The sequence below is a fragment of the Montipora capricornis genome, chromosome 8 (genome assembly GCF_036669925.1).
Source record: "Montipora capricornis isolate CH-2021 chromosome 8, ASM3666992v2, whole genome shotgun sequence".
NCBI lineage: Eukaryota > Metazoa > Cnidaria > Anthozoa > Scleractinia > Acroporidae > Montipora > Montipora capricornis.
The window spans coordinates 20,141,540-20,157,222 of record NC_090890.1 but is presented as its reverse complement, the minus strand read 5'-3'; the positions used below and the strand labels follow the sequence as shown (position 1 = coordinate 20,157,222).

At 41.4% G+C, this 15,683-nt stretch overlaps 1 protein-coding gene across 1 annotated transcript in view; it reads left to right on the top strand.

Moving 5' to 3' along the window:
- LOC138014356 (peroxisomal membrane protein PMP34-like) overlaps positions 1-15,683 on the top strand; it is a 69,215-nt gene that overhangs the window by 46,783 nt on the left and 6,749 nt on the right. Inside the window, exon 8 of the mRNA XM_068861412.1 lies at positions 7,737-7,798. Within this exon, the coding sequence (XP_068717513.1) occupies positions 7,737-7,798 (62 nt within the window). The remainder of the gene's footprint in view (positions 1-7,736; positions 7,799-15,683) is intronic.

Sequence of the window (15,683 nt, the reverse complement as noted above, 5' to 3'; positions counted from 1 at the left end):
TTCAAAGTCCTGTGCACAGCGGACAAATACCAAAAAAATAGGAGATATAAAAGAGGCAAATGTTAAAAGAATAGTCTCCTTAACGTTATTGAACAGTCGAAGCAAAACAAACCCTTAAGATGCAATGAAGCTGCATTTGCAACCGATTGAAATTTCCACAACCCCCCCCCCACCACCCACATGGTTTGTTTTGCAAGATACTGGCCCTCGTAAAAACCACTAAGTTCCCTCGCCCCAAAAATTTTAACAGCATGGGTCCCCCAACAGGCTTCTGACTAAACATTTCTCAAACGGTGTCAGAGTTTAGAAATCTATTCCCTTGGCAGCCTTGTTCCATAATTTCCTGTGGTAAAAATACGTGAAACCCGTTTGCCTTCACAAGTGAAGAAGTCGAGGTGCAGAGTTCGGGGTTTGCTGATGGACTAGTGGTACAGTTAGGGTAACATCGAAATTACCTGCCCATGATTTTTCAATGGGACTCGCCGTTATTTTTGGTCCCCCGACCCCTAGAAATTCAAATTGACTCCCTTGGATAACAGCTGTTATGAGCGTCCCCCGGGGGTTGTAATTTGTAAACTTAGTCAAGAAAGTGTTTTGTGATTGGCTATTTCTTAGATCCGTAGTTTTACTAAGGTAATCCTTAAGGTGTTCAAACACACAAAGTTTCTTGTCCTCCTCAAAAGCGTGCAGTACGATTGGTTCCAAATGTGCTCCATGTTTAGATAATTTTAGCTTCTGCATGAGTTATTCTGTACTTGTCGTCAAATGCTTGAATGTAGTTCACACCAACGAATGTATGGTTTGCCCCACGCTGAGCCGTAGCAAACATAAAACATTGTGAGCCTTAATGAAAGGTCTTTGAATGACAGCTTACAAGCAAAATCAAAGGTCTTAAGAAAATGAAGTACAATGTTAACATCCCAAATATGATTGTACTTAGGGAGGGCTGAGTGGCCTCAATTCATAAATCCCCTTTAAGCATGCAGCGACAAAACTAAAGGATGTTCCCCAAGTTTGCTGCCATCATTCAGGGTGGACAATTGATGATAACGCAGAACGGGCCTAGCCTAAACCGGAACGAAACAGTGTCATCAAAACTCAACACCCTGGTTTATACCAGCCGAAAACATCAACAGCATTCTCATTACTGTAGCTTAGTTATTTGGTAAATATGTTCGGTATTGCTTAGTAGTTCCAGTTCTCCATGACGCCATTAGAACTTCATTAGCACTTAGTGATGGATCATAGGTATCTAAGCTGTCCCTGATTAGAGACAAACATAAGATTGAGCGCCACAGAGGGTGAATCTCCTCGGGATGGCTTGGAAGCCTGAGGAGATCCTTTTTGGCTTTCAAGATTACTCTTTCCTTCATCAAACATTTGTGTTGCTTTGAGATACCACTCTTGCGTGGGAGCCCAGTCTGGGAGGTTGCAAACACCTTGGCCTTTCTCTGCTACTATTTTTCTCAGGACAGCTGGGATCACACTAAAGGGAGGAAAGGCATAGAACATTAGTGTAGACCAATCCAATGTAAATGCATCTACGTCAAAGGCGGATGGATCGGGTTTGGATGACACATCTTGGAAAACTGGGTATTGATACGTGACACGAAACAAGTCAATTTCCTGGATAAAGTCTAACTCGTTTAGTGCATCTTCAATGTAGAAAGGATGGCGCTAACATCCATTCTGCTTCCTTTTCATTGCGGTGAGATTCAAAGTCAGCAACAAAATTTTGTGTACCGGGTATATGAGCTACACTTATCCAGATGTTTCTTTCAAGGCACCATTCCCAAATTTCTTGCCATAAAATTGCAAGAACGAGAATGGCTGGTTCCCATATGATTGATTGCACTAACAGCTGTTGGGTTTTCAGTCATAATTCTGATGTGAGTATTAGATTTGTCATTAGCAAAGGTTTTCAAAGCCATGAGACTCGTCATACGGCCAATTTCCCCTGTGGGAATGTCATCCAGTACGGCACCCCAGTCTAGAAGAGAGGCATCGGTAGTTATTTTATACTGGGGCTTGTCATGTGCTGTGCATTTTCTACATTAGCTATCCACCATTGCAATTTTTTTATGCCTCCTAGATAAGGACATGTATGCATCAAACTTACCTCTATTGGTTTTAAGGGCTTGGGATTTGAACCTTCCAAATTCCTACAGTATAAAGGCCCATGCATAACCTCAGGAAACCTGGCCACTATTTGACCAATCACCCGTTGCCACTTGTCGATTGATTACCTTTGGGTCTTGTAAATAAGAGCGCACAAGACCGCTTCAAATTGACTGCTTTCTCCTTTGTCAACATTACTGTCGTAGTCAACGAGTTTAACACGAAACCAAGAACAGCTATTCTCTGAGTAGGCACCAAGACTGATTTTACTGGATGTACTATAAATCCCAATTTCTCAAGTAGTAAAGTAGTTTCAATTACATTCCTGAATCAGATGCAATTTGATAAAGTGCAGCGTTACAGATAAAGATCATCCAAATGAGCAAGAGATTATGACCCTTGGTATGTAAGTGTGCAAAGGCTTGTTTCAATAACTTGGTAAATTCCTGGGGGCTCAAGATAAGCCATTTGGTAAACAAGTAAATTGAAAAACTGTTTCTTCCATTTGAAAGATACGAGCTTACGATCAGATGCTGTGATAGGGACTGACTAATATGCGTCCTAAAGGTCAATACTAGCCATAAAACAATTGGGAGCTAACACTTAGTGATAGTATGCACAGAATCCATTTTGAAATAGTGGCTCACAATCAATGAGTTGAATTTCTTAAGGTTTAATATCAGCCCGTATGATCCATCTCTTTTAGGTGTAAGAAATGTGCTAGAGAGTATATGATGAGGGATATATTCAACCCTTTCTATATTACCCTCTTTTCAACAAGGTTAGAAACCTCTTGATCTATTCTATTTGACTCATGGTCATCAAATTTTTGGGGAGGCAGCCAGTGTTGAACTGGTCTTTCAATACAATTGATATGTACTCCAGACACATCAGACAAAACTTCCTTATCATTATTTATTTCAGTCCAGGCTACAAAATCGGTAGCTATGCAGCTAGCCCTAAAATTGGAACGGGCGTCCTGTAAATGAGATGACAAAGAAGGAAGGAACTGTTCAAAGACACTTACAGAGTTTCGTATCTCTTTTAACCGCTCAATTATTTGCTGCCTGTCCTTTGGCCTGGGGTTTCTGGTGCCTGAACGGTTTGGACTGGCTTTTCCATAGAAAATTCCTGTTCCGAGATTTGTTACGGTAGTCACTGAACCCACCACGGTCCTGGCCACTGAGGCGGTAGTTCCATTGGGAAGTTTCTTGTTAGGTGGGTGAGTAAACGAGCGACTAATCTTACTAGCTCTTTAACATCTTTCAGCTGCTTTGCTATATCATCACCAAATAGATACTGCCGGCACTTTAATGGCGCAAATGAGTTTGTATTTGGACCTGAGGGTTGGCTCTATATGATCCCGTCTCAACTGGGCTAATTGCGTATTCAAGTTCCCAAACATTGCCAAGCTATCGACAGACTTGTAATCAAATCAGTATTATTCTGAGTATTATTTGCCAACCAATCTGTGATTGCAAATTTACTGTTGTTATCTTTCGTACAAGCTGCTGAAAGTTGACCACTTTCAGGTCCGCTTTCCTCTGCTTGGAATGCAGTTGTCTCCATATTTCTGGGTTCACCCGAGTGGGCTTCAGCTCAGGACAATTTTCGGGTCGCTTATGTTTTTCCACAATCTCTTTGATTTTTTCAGGGTTACGTTTTCTTTCCACAACGTTTCTTAAGTAGTTCAGCTACATCGGGGTCGATATCATCGCCGGTGGCGTCTCCTTCCTCAGAGGAATCAAGGAGGCTCTTGGGCAGTGTGGTGGGCTTTTTCCCGCCTTCACGGGTCAGTGACCTTTTGCGATGAATTTTTTCGCTCGGTGACCTTTTGTATCGATGTATCACAATCCAAATCATCATCATCATCATCGGCATAAAGACTTACATCATCATCTGAATGATAGCACTCAAACCTCTTGATTGGTGGAGAATAATTGTCGTTTGAGCGCGACAGTTCATGAAGGGAGTCTACCGATTGTCGCTTCGCTGGTGGCGACTTTGCATAATCTTCAGTACTTTGCTGTCTAGAACTACACATCATTTCCAAAAGGCTACAATGTAGACATTTTGGCCATATTGTTGTTAATATTTCCAAGGGTCGCCTCTAACCCACTGGTCTCGGTTCTCAAACCGACTCCGAGAGAAGAATTCTTATTTGGTTGATCAATTCCCTCGATGGTCGGGCTGGAGGAACCGGGAATCGTGTTTTTCTGCCATTCTAGGCAAAAGCTAAAGAATTTGACAAAAAAATGAAACGAGAATATTGAACGTACCTCGTAGGGGAATAAAGAAATTTGTGGTTGACAAACTACAGTCTGCCACCCCAGTAAGGCTCAGTTTGTCGTCAACGATGGAAGCCGTAACCACTTTGGTGATAAAGCACTCTTTCGAAAGCTGTTTTGTTGCAATATTCACCGCCCGGCGTTGCTCGCAGGACTGCTATTGCGTTGATGATGGGTTGAGATAAAAGTTCAATCTTTGTCAATTGATTCTGACGTGGAATTGTGACCGTGGGAACATTTTATCCAGAAATATTTGACTCCAATTGGTGGCTCCTGAGAATTTAGTCTCCGGCCTTGGGATTTCATTATACCCGTTGACAACCCAGAAATTGAAAATGGCTCAAATCGCGTCGGATCTGGAAAATAACCACACAGGGAGGAAGCTATCCAAAATGGTAAGAAGGTTAGGCTTTTTTCATTGAGATTTTTTTCATATAATAATCTTCTTAACCTTTTTATCGGGATTCCCATATAAATCCTTACATCTTTGTCGGCCATGCTCACACTGAGCTTGGGGTGCCTGTGGTGCTCCAACAAAATTGTTAACCTCTATTTTGTCATCACAAGTTTGTATTTAAAGTTATGAATTTTCTGGAAAGGTAGAAAGATTGTATTGCAGTAGAAGTATTCCTTTGCGCTTTTGAACCTTTCGAGACAATACCTTCGCTTGGCCATTACGTTATTTTTCGCTGCTGCATGTCAACCCCCGAAAAAGACAAATGCTGCACTACAGCTTTGTATTGGTCAAATCAATCGGATTATTTTAATTTGAATCAGTTCGGTAAATTTTGAAATCTTTGTTGCGCAGTTACCATCTAGTTAAGAACATTCGAATGTCAATTGCTGTATATGCCGGCTGCTAACAGTAAACCGAACGAGAGAGGGCCTATTTTGGACTGGATATCGACAGATCGTCGATTTATTTGAATTCAACGAAGCTTGAAATATATGATATTTGAAATCCTTGTCTCCTTCTGCGGTCATTTGGATACGGCATTACTTTATTTAAATCTTAGGCGCACGACAACTCGTTCATTTGGGTTCTGATTATAAATACACTGTTCCCCGCAAATCTCAAAGGGCACCAAATTTAAGCTTGCCTCAAGATAAAACTAATTAAAGAGTATAAGAAGCGCGTTTTCATTTTCCTCCATCCCACCCATTTTTTGCAAAATACGAAAGCAAGCAACATGGCTATTCTCTTATGACGCGCATACTAGTTCAAAGAGAGATGCAAAAGCAGTCTTGTTTTCAAATGTTGTCTTAGTCTCTTCTGCTTTCTGATTTCTTTAGCCTATTGTCCCAGGGATATTACCAATTTGTTCCTGTAAAGGAACTTCATATTGAGATCTTTCATCAACAACGTCACGAAGTTAGCGAGAAACACGGAGGGAGGTGTTTTTTTCTCATGTTTTCTCTGACGTAAAGGCACCGTTCAATTCTTTACTTCCTGTATTTTTCTCAAATTCAGTTTAATATATAAATTTAGCCAAGCCTAAAAGCGGAGCTCCCGTTTCTGACCACAGAAAGCAATATAGTGTATATGGAAATAATTATGCGTCTGCATAAAGTGCAAAATTAATCGTCATTAGTGTACTAGTGCAGTTTACAGTGATCAAACACCTCTGAGATGACAGCAGTAAACAAACAAGCTTTTTTAACAATAACCAACAATTGTAATCAACAACTAAAACTGAAATTACACGCACAGTAATCTCTTGCCCAACAATTTTCCGTTTGACTGATAACCTTTACATCTTCTCACTTCAGTTTAGAACAACAGCAAAAATCCTACTTATTAAAAAGTCAAGCTAAAAAGTAGTGAATTCGCTTCGACTGGACATCCATTTCATACAAAAAGTTTATAAATGTGATTGTTGAAAAATGCCAGAATCTCTGTCAACACGGAATTGCAAATGTTTTCAGGCCTACTTCGTTCCATTTTATATGCCCCCCCCCCCCCTTCCGTAAAGATGGCTGAAATCCGTACCCTTGATTTTTTTGTCGGCACCCTTTGAAAAATGAAATCCGAAGGGTTGATATTTGTCGGCATCTTTGGGAAAAATGTCCGAGGGGGCCAAATTTTGTCGGCTTCGTTGGGAAAAAAAAACTCGAAACCCCGTTGTAAAAACCCGCCATCCTGTGGGGGAGTGGGGGTTAAATTTCTCAAAATTTGTCGCCTCTTTTCTCGGTCTCTTTCCTGATCTTTATCCCGTTGCTCGTCACTGATATGATTTCCCGCCAGAAAAACGAGGGTTGCCAAATGTAACGCTGCCACGCGATTTCCCGCCAAAGGAAATTGCCCGAACACTCCCATTCGCAGAGGCTGTCCTGCCTCCCCATCTCCACCCCGACAGTCTGTGCGGAAGGGCGTACGCTGACGTCATAACCAAAATTTCTACGTTATTTCTAGATCTTGCTTCGTACTTGTGTGTTCCACTGTGAACATTATTTTGCATGGAGCAAATACTCCAATATTTCTTGGGAACCAGTTTTTTCAGCCGTTTTGACGTAGAAAGAACATAAGAAAATAGCTTTCAACGGCAAACAAAATAAAGAAATGAAATCAAGTTAGCTATCGCCGTCACAGGGACTTCGCAGCGGTCCCCCATCCAGGTACTAACCTTATTCGGAGGAGCTTAACTTCAGCTGACACTTAGACTAGCATCAACGATTGTGATCTTTGTGTTAAATCGCACATGTATCTTTCCGAACTTAAGACACTTGAAAAAAAAAAAAAAGAAAAAAGCAAACTAACAAAAACCCGGTGTCTAAAGTGGCCGCTAAAATCGATGTCACTTTCGATTTTGCGATTTTACTTGTACGAGCAAAATTGAACTCTGATTGAAAGTAACAAAAATATCCCGAAACCTTTTTTCGCTGATGGTAACTTGATATATTCGTGGCACAAAATTTATGGTGTTTTCATCTCGCAAATTTTGTTGCTGAGGGGAAATCGTTTTATTAGGCCGCAAGTTATTTTCATATTTTTGCTGAATTTCCGAGTTCTTTCAAATTTGAACTTGCGTTTCCTTTAGTTTCTGTTTCGACTGCTACAACAGCGTGTCCGCCATGATCAAACGCTCTACTCCTTACATTCCCAACGACACCAAACTATGGAACGCCCTTTTCATATTCAGTACTGATTTGTTTTGTTCCCTCTTCAACATCAATAGCCTTATGCTAAAGCTACTCCGTTTGTTAATGGTCATTCTTCTACCTGGGCTCTGGAGACATTGAATTCTGCATACAACTATACTTAACCGCAGGGGCAGCTGTAGTGTCTACCATATTAGTTTATGATGCAATTTATTGTCTCTTTTTTTTCAGTCCGGACATAGAACATCAAATGGCAAGTCAGACTTTTTCTCCCAGATGACAAGTCTTGTAAGGTATCTATTGGACTCAATGGTTTGTTTGTTCCTTTATGTTTGGTTTTTGATGGAAATGGAATTGCCCTGTGATTTGGAGGACACAGTTGTATAAAAACCTCGTTCCGCCTTCTTGCTGCCCCGTAGAGCGAGAGGACAGACTGGGGTCAAGCTTATTTTTAGCTAATGTCACTGTTCCTTGGTATCAACATAATTAGCTTTTAAACGCATAACGCAAGGCGCAAAAGAACGAGACAATAGATGCATTGGCGTTTTTTGAGGGGAACACTACCCTGCGGCTGTTTAGCCTATGCGACTTCTGGATTGCGTGACTTAGAACAACCTCACGTATCTCCCCAGCTCTACGCGCTGAGTGGTAAACAGCGCGTGCTGGATCAGACAATAGTTAGCGAGCAATGTACAAAGTCAAACGAGTCAGCAAGCTTGGGGGAAGTCGCTGCCCAGACTTGACCGCCACAGATGCGTGCAAGGCGCTGCATGCCCCCAAGCCAAACATGCGAAAACTGGTCGGTAACAGAAGCCATCTTATGGGCGACTGAAAGGAAAAACGCTCTTTAGAATACGAATATAGAGCTGGTAGCAGTCAGACGTCAGGCGACCGAGTACCTTAATAAGCCAATCGGCACGCCGGCAGCAGCAGCCGTAGATGCAGGCCCAGTGCGGAAGCTTTGCCCCTTAAAGTGCTTGGACGAAAATTCGCTTTTTTTTTTCGGCCTTATTCTGTTATAAAATATGGCGTTGGGTTAATTATGTATAATTGACAAAGAACGTTGACAACAAACCCTCTAACGTATTATTTTTCGGCTCCAAAGTGTCCTAAAATTTGGCCGCCATCACTAAACTTCGTTCTTAATGAGCCCGCAATTGAAAAGCAGATTTCCTAATCATGACGTCAGAGGCTTGACATTCGAGTTCAATTCCTCTGTTTTTATCGAGTTTTGTAAGAGAAGTCTAGCGTCTCCGAGGTCGAGATGTCCGATTATTCCATGCAGTGAATCCAGTGAAAGCAGTCAAGAACAATCTTCCGAGGCCTCAGGGGGACAGTTCTGTTTCAGCGAGCGAAGACGTCTTGCCTTACGACGAAAATGTCAAGCCGATTGCCATGGAGTAAGAAGCGGCTGAATATCGGGAACAAGTAGCCCAAGAAGAAAAGGAAGACGAGATTCTTTGGAGTAGATTCTCTGGAGGAGAAGACGTCAAAAACTGGTTTGAAATGCTCTTTGTTATATTTGTGTCGCTTGTAGACAGGAAACATTTTTCTGGGCCGTTAACTAGTGGAAAGGTTGCTTACACATTTGCACAATCTACGTTGCAAAATCTCAACTTCCAGAAATGTTCATGCATTGAACTAACTACGAAAATTTGCTTGCCTAGAGTTTCTTGTAAATCCTGAAGAGAAGAGTGCACATGCTCTATGGAAGTTGACCGATGCGTTGTAGGAGAATGTAGAATGTAGGAGTTAGGCAGCAGAACAAACTTGTACACTTCAGCCTGTTATACGGCATTTTTTAGGGCCTGTTTACATGGAGATAGGGTGACCCTTCTAGAAGGGGCACCCTCTTAGAAGGGTAACCCTTGCCTCTTGTATTTTCCGGTTTGGTTTACATGAGAGGTAGGGTCACCCTATTCTACACGAAAATGTAAAAAGATGGAATATAGAAATTTTCTTCCAACAGTCTCGGTAAAGGAAAATGAGGTGTCCGCGGAAAAATGAAATTGTCGCGACGCTATTTTTTTTATAGGGTCAAAGTATATATCATATTAAAGCTAACAGATTAAATTATTTGACCGAATCTGCTGCAGAAGCTCCTGCCACTTCACTTTATTGCGAAAATAACTGCACTCAGTTGCATCGAGTCACTAATGAATGCACTCCAATACCGTGTGAGGAATTTTTGTTATGGTAGGAATTGAAGGAATTATCACGCACCGAAGTCGAAACTGTCATCTCTTACTTACTTTGGGCAGAAAAGGTACCATAAAATCAGTCTCCGAAGACAAACAAGAAATTCCTCACATGATATTTGGGGTAGTGTAATCATTTATTAGAACTGAAAATTTGGAAGCGATATCTTAAAAGTCCGTCGGGACAGGAGGTTCCAGAAGTGCAGTTCACGGTCTGCTGAATAACTCCGCCCAAATTTACCTTTACCGAGACCTTAAGGCTATGGTGGGGAAGACCGACCACCATGGCGCTATCCCGGAGAAGTTGAGCAACAACCGGCCTGGTAAGATAGCGGCCGGATTGAAAGCGCAAAAGTGGTCCCTGAGGAGGCGTGGTTAGGAGGAAATATCTACGCATGACCATAACGGCGAAAATGGAGGAGAAAGTACGAGCGAGCGTAGACGATTCATGCAGGTAAAATGTTAAGAAACGCTTTTCCCCATAGCTGTAAGCGCGATTAGTTTTCGTATTCGAAATTTATGAGGGAACAAAGCCCTGGAGCGAAAAAAGAAGTCTGGCCAACTGACAAGCGATGTCTACCACTCCTCTTGGAAGTGGTACAAGTTGTTTAAGTTTCTTGTCACGGTTATCGTCCACAATGCCGCAAAGGGCTTTGGCACAGTGAAAATCAAGTTAACGGAAGATGATGATAATGAATCCCCGGCCATAAATCCAACAAAGAAGACAAAGGAGGACTTCAACCGAAAGAGAATGTCAGTCCTTGATAGAGCTGTCGGAATATTGAAAGAAGTAAATGAAGGGCCATCAACAGCAGTGGAACTCTCTGAAGAAGACGCGTTTGGGGTGGTGGTCGCAAGAACACTAGCTCGCTTGAGTCCGCGAGGAAGGATAAACGACATCCTGTTTGAGGCTGAATTTCATGGCTCAGAGAAAACCACTGGCCACGTGGAGTTGAGCTCATTCAACCCAATATATGGAGCTCCGGTTGCTAGAGCGGCTGAACAGTACTTCTCTAGTCAGTTTTCCACCTTTTAAACATTTCGAGATGTTTAAAAGAGTGGTTTACATTGTTCTACATGACTCCATTTTTTATGCTTTGTGGAGATCTTTGATATGCCGGACTGCTGATACTGATACATTTGGATAGAAATACCCACAATTTTTTATGTAAGAAAAGTCAGATGCTCGAAAAACCACCCATGCAGGTCATGTTTGTAATTGAAAATCAGTGAAAAAAATGAATGGATGCTTCAGTTTTCACACATATGTAGCTGTGTTTACACTGAGCCCTTTTCACTCATGTAAAATTGGTTTTCCCTCGGTAAGTTTGCCTAGAGTTGTTATTTACCTGGGTAAAGTTGATACATGTACCAGGGGTATTTTTTTTTTCTGCTTCGGCATATCTGCCATTTCCCAATGAAGGTAAAATCGGACTCACTGACCACAGCCTATACAATCAATCGTTAGACTCCTTAGGGGCAAACGTAATTCCTACTAATTTATAAATTTATTACATACTTACAGTGTAACATAATTTGCGAACAACATGATCAGTGCAGAAATACCATGATTTGCCAAATGTTTGATGTCACCGATAATAATTTAAGATACTTCAGGGACATGACTTTCTTCCACATACAAATGTGCATAGAATGAAAGTCAGAACAATAATTTGCTTGCATAATCAACTAGACAATGAGATTATTGCTGAGTGAAAATTGTCTGTGCGTATCACACATCTATTGTCTGACCATAAAATAGGATTCACAGTGGTATCTTAAGTTTAGCTAGTTGCTGTAACAATATGACAACTTTGAATTTGATAGACTGTCAATGTTCAACATGTTTAATTTATGGAGTCTAGTTAGTCAACTGCTGTTTTAGTCACCAGAATGATACAAGCAACTTCAATAAGTTAGAGTAAACCCTGATTCTTTTCATTGTCTTTTGCACCTCGGCATGTTTTATAATATAAGTACATGAAATTTTTGTGGCTTTTACTTTGGTGAGTTTTACTCTTTTTTTAAACAATTGCCTGCGGAAAAAAAATGCTGCAAAACTATGTTACCCCCATAAATGTCTTTCTGCCATTATAGAAACCAGCAGGTGAATGTTATCAATTTCAGACTTTTTCAATAAGCAACCTCAAAAGAAGTTGCATGCTGTTTACGGCAGTTAAAATAACGGGACCGGTATTTACATTACTGTGAAGCTCAGAACACCACGAACACCAGAAATATATATTGAATGTTGTGTAGCAAGGAAAAAGCCAATTAGGCATGTGAACTGAATAGGCAGCAAATAGCAACGGTAATTAGTTTTTGGTTTCGAGGTTTGCTGGCCTGTTCTGAAATTATTGTGATTAGTCAGTACACCTTTTAGAATCAAATCAAATTGTTCATGATTTTCTGAGTTTTACAGTAATATTTTCTAGTCCAAGACATCAACATATCATTCAATCTTCTTAAATTTGATCACATTAACCTAAACATTTGCTGATTCACCACTTCAAATTTGTGTACAAATTTCTTGCTTTATGGTAAGACACACCCATATTTTGTCATTTCTGACTTGAAGGAAAGCTTGTCAATCAAGGATTTCCTAGCCTGTGAACTCAGACAGATTTCCGGCTTTTCATTTTTCGGCAGCGTAAAACAAAAGCCGGAAATCTGTGTGTGTTCACAGACGAATTAAGGATTTCCATGTGTAATACAAACGTCTTGTAACAGATTTCAAAATAATTTCCCACTGCCAGCTAACGTCACCTTCCCAGTTAAAATACTCTTCAGACTCATCCCTGACTCTTTTTGCATGGTTGGATGGATTGTTGCCATTGTTTCAGCTTTCAGCCCATTGCCAAAGGCAATAAATTTTTGGAGGGAGTGCTATCATCTCTCCAGGAACCTGGAACAATTTCACCGGAGGACGGATTGACAGAGTCAATAACATGAGGTGGAACATAAACATCTTTCGATGGTCCTTTGATCAGCCAGTTGTGAAGGGTGACTGGCCATGATGACAGTCTCGACTTTGTTGGTCGAGACTGTCGGTTGGCAAGAAGGTCAAAAACATTTTCCACTATTTTTCGCGCCCGCGATAAACGATAGCGACAAACCCGCCTTTCAAGGTCCAGGTCTCGCTGAGGAGAAAGCTTCGTCAAAAACGGCTTCAGTGAAAAAGCATCGTCCCCTACAATTACGTAGGGGCAGTCTTCTGTTCTGTTTGGTAATGGTTCGGGCAGTGGGAGATTAATTTCCCCATTTTCCAGCGCACTGCAGAGACCAGTTCGATTCCACACTCCTCCGTCTGGACACCAGATTATTTCAAGCAAGAACTATTAATACGATGGAGTGACTCCCTTTGTAGTTATAAAATAGTGAGCCCAGTCCACACGCCTGCATGACAACATGATTCCCGTCCAGAGCTCCCTAGCAATATGGAAAATTCCACCTTTCGCTGAATTTGTTTTCCATCGTTTTCCATTCGTCTACTGTGGACGGGAATTCCAGACACAAGGCTCCCAACTCAGAAAATATGGCCTCGCACACTTCACTCACAATGTACGAGATGGCAGTTCTGCTCACTCGAAACTGGAACTCAAGGGAACGAATGGTCTCGCCCGTCGCTAGGAACCTCAGTGTTTGTGCTAATCTCTCTGAGGTTGAGATTGGAGATCGCATTCTTGTGTTCCTTTTGACGATCCTTGGGCTTATCACCTCAACAAGGCGACGAAAGGAGTTCACGTCCATACGCGTATAATGTTTAACGATGGGAGGTCTTCAGCCGCCAATTCTCTTACGATACCTGCATAGGACCCTCTCTCTACTCTTCTTCGCAGCCAATCTCTATCTGGACCTTTCTTTCGGATTCCTTCACCTTTGTCGTCCAAACAATCTATTATCATACACAAAGCAGCTATTTTTTGGCCATTTTACCGCCGACGCCATCTGAAAAGGTCGGACGCCATGTTTACATGTATTGTGACGGTCTATTGTGTCTAGCCCTGGGACGAGAAAATGCAAGCATCCTACCCCAGACTTCTACGGAAGTCAGTTTATTACTATGCGCATACGTAGCTCCTTTGTTTTCCGAAACAATGTTTCCTCGTTTAGCCACCGGGGCAGCAAAACATTTTGTTTGCTTCCCGCTAGTTTAGCCACCCCGGAAACATAACAAGAACCAATGTGTCCGCAACAGTGTTCCCTAGTTAAGTCAGGTCTTTACAAGGTTAAAACGTTTCCGTTCTTAATTGTAATATTTACTTTAGTGATTCCCGCAAAGCGCTATTAAAACTGATCGCGTGGGGTAAAGCTTATTTTCAGTAAGAATTCAATCCCGATTCCTACAGACATAGACAGAAAGGACAAGGCTTACAAACAATTTTTTTAAATTTAGGATCAAGAACAGTTTTAAGCAACTAACCACTCTTTCACTGATGCAACAAGAACATAGCAACATCATTTATTACAATATTTTACAAAGAGTTGTAGTCCAACCGAAAATAGTGAAGCTATCGAGTCGGGTGGAAGCAAATAAAAACACAACAAGGAGAAAAGGACAAAACGAAAATTACAATTGTTTGAAATTACGCCAATAAAAATTTGATACTGTGCCGTCTAATCGATCCTTTACCTTTTTCCCTTTCTCTTTTGTACTTGGTAGTTCATTTTGCGTCAGATAGGTGAATCTTCGCGGAGGTCATTGTTTACATTTTGTCTCATTAACATACGAGTTTGCTGACGGAAGTTATCATGTTATTTACAAATTGACTTCACAAGGTAAAAGAACGTGCTAAAATTAGTTTATTGTCCGATTTTAAGCCTTTTAGCTTTGATAACAGCAAGTATGGGGCGCCGAATGTAAAAATATTATTTAAGAACTTTTTTCCCTATATTTTGTGGTATTTATCAAATGTCGCAAAAGTTGTCCTGTTTTTCATAAATAACTTATTGAAGTACCTTTGCGATTTATAAATCGCGCTTGCGATATAAATCGGTATGTACTTTAAGGAGGGTTATTAAAGTGTATCATAAAGTGCATAAATTGGTGTATTTAACAATTATTCCATCAGCGCGCGTTGGATATGAGATGGCAAATAGCCAACGAGCCGCGTAGCGCCGAATTGGCTATAACCAGTCTCATATCCAACAAGCACGAATGGAATAATTGTTTTATTAAATTCCTTAAACGCCAAAAGTTTGGAAGTACGAAATACGAGCGGGAAAATCCGAGCGAAATCGAAAAAACTTGATGAAGATGCGATGTTGTGTAATATCTTGTGGTCAGACAGACGCAGGCTCATCAAAAAAACATTTCTTGCCTTTTCGCTTATTTTTAAACGTCGGAATTGATCCAAACTTTCACAACAAGGTTTTTTCTTTTCGCTTTATTCGGAGAGAAATTCCTCTTTCCGGCGAAAAAAATTTAGCTCAGCGGCTCTTAGCGCAATCAATTGCCGTATAAGGTCAAACTAATGAGCTGATAACCGAGATTGAGTGAACCAATCAGAGCACGAGAAATTCATTAACCGAGGTTGAATAGCAACCAATATATCAGCGTCTATAGCCACCTATAAGCAAGTATATCCATGTATAGAATTAACTATGAGAGGGTGATGTGAAGTGCTATTTTCTACCCATGTAAACCATGTGAGGGTCAGCCGTACTCATGGAATGGGCCCACTCAAGGACAGGGAAAAACTCTGACCAGGGTGGGGTGATGGGCTCCTGACCCACGACCTTCGGGCCAGATCACCGCCGCTCCACCGAGTGAGCCATAAACGTAACCCCTTGTGCTTGTATGTATTCATTGCCGTCAATTTGACATCTTCAATTCCCACGGCCTGCTCCCGTCTGGCCTTGTGGCTCAGTCGGTGGAGCGGCGGTGATCTGGCCCGAAGGTCGTGAGTTCAATTCCTACCCTGGTCTATCTTTGAGTGGGCCCATTTCCATTAGTACGGCTAACGCTCACATGGTTTAC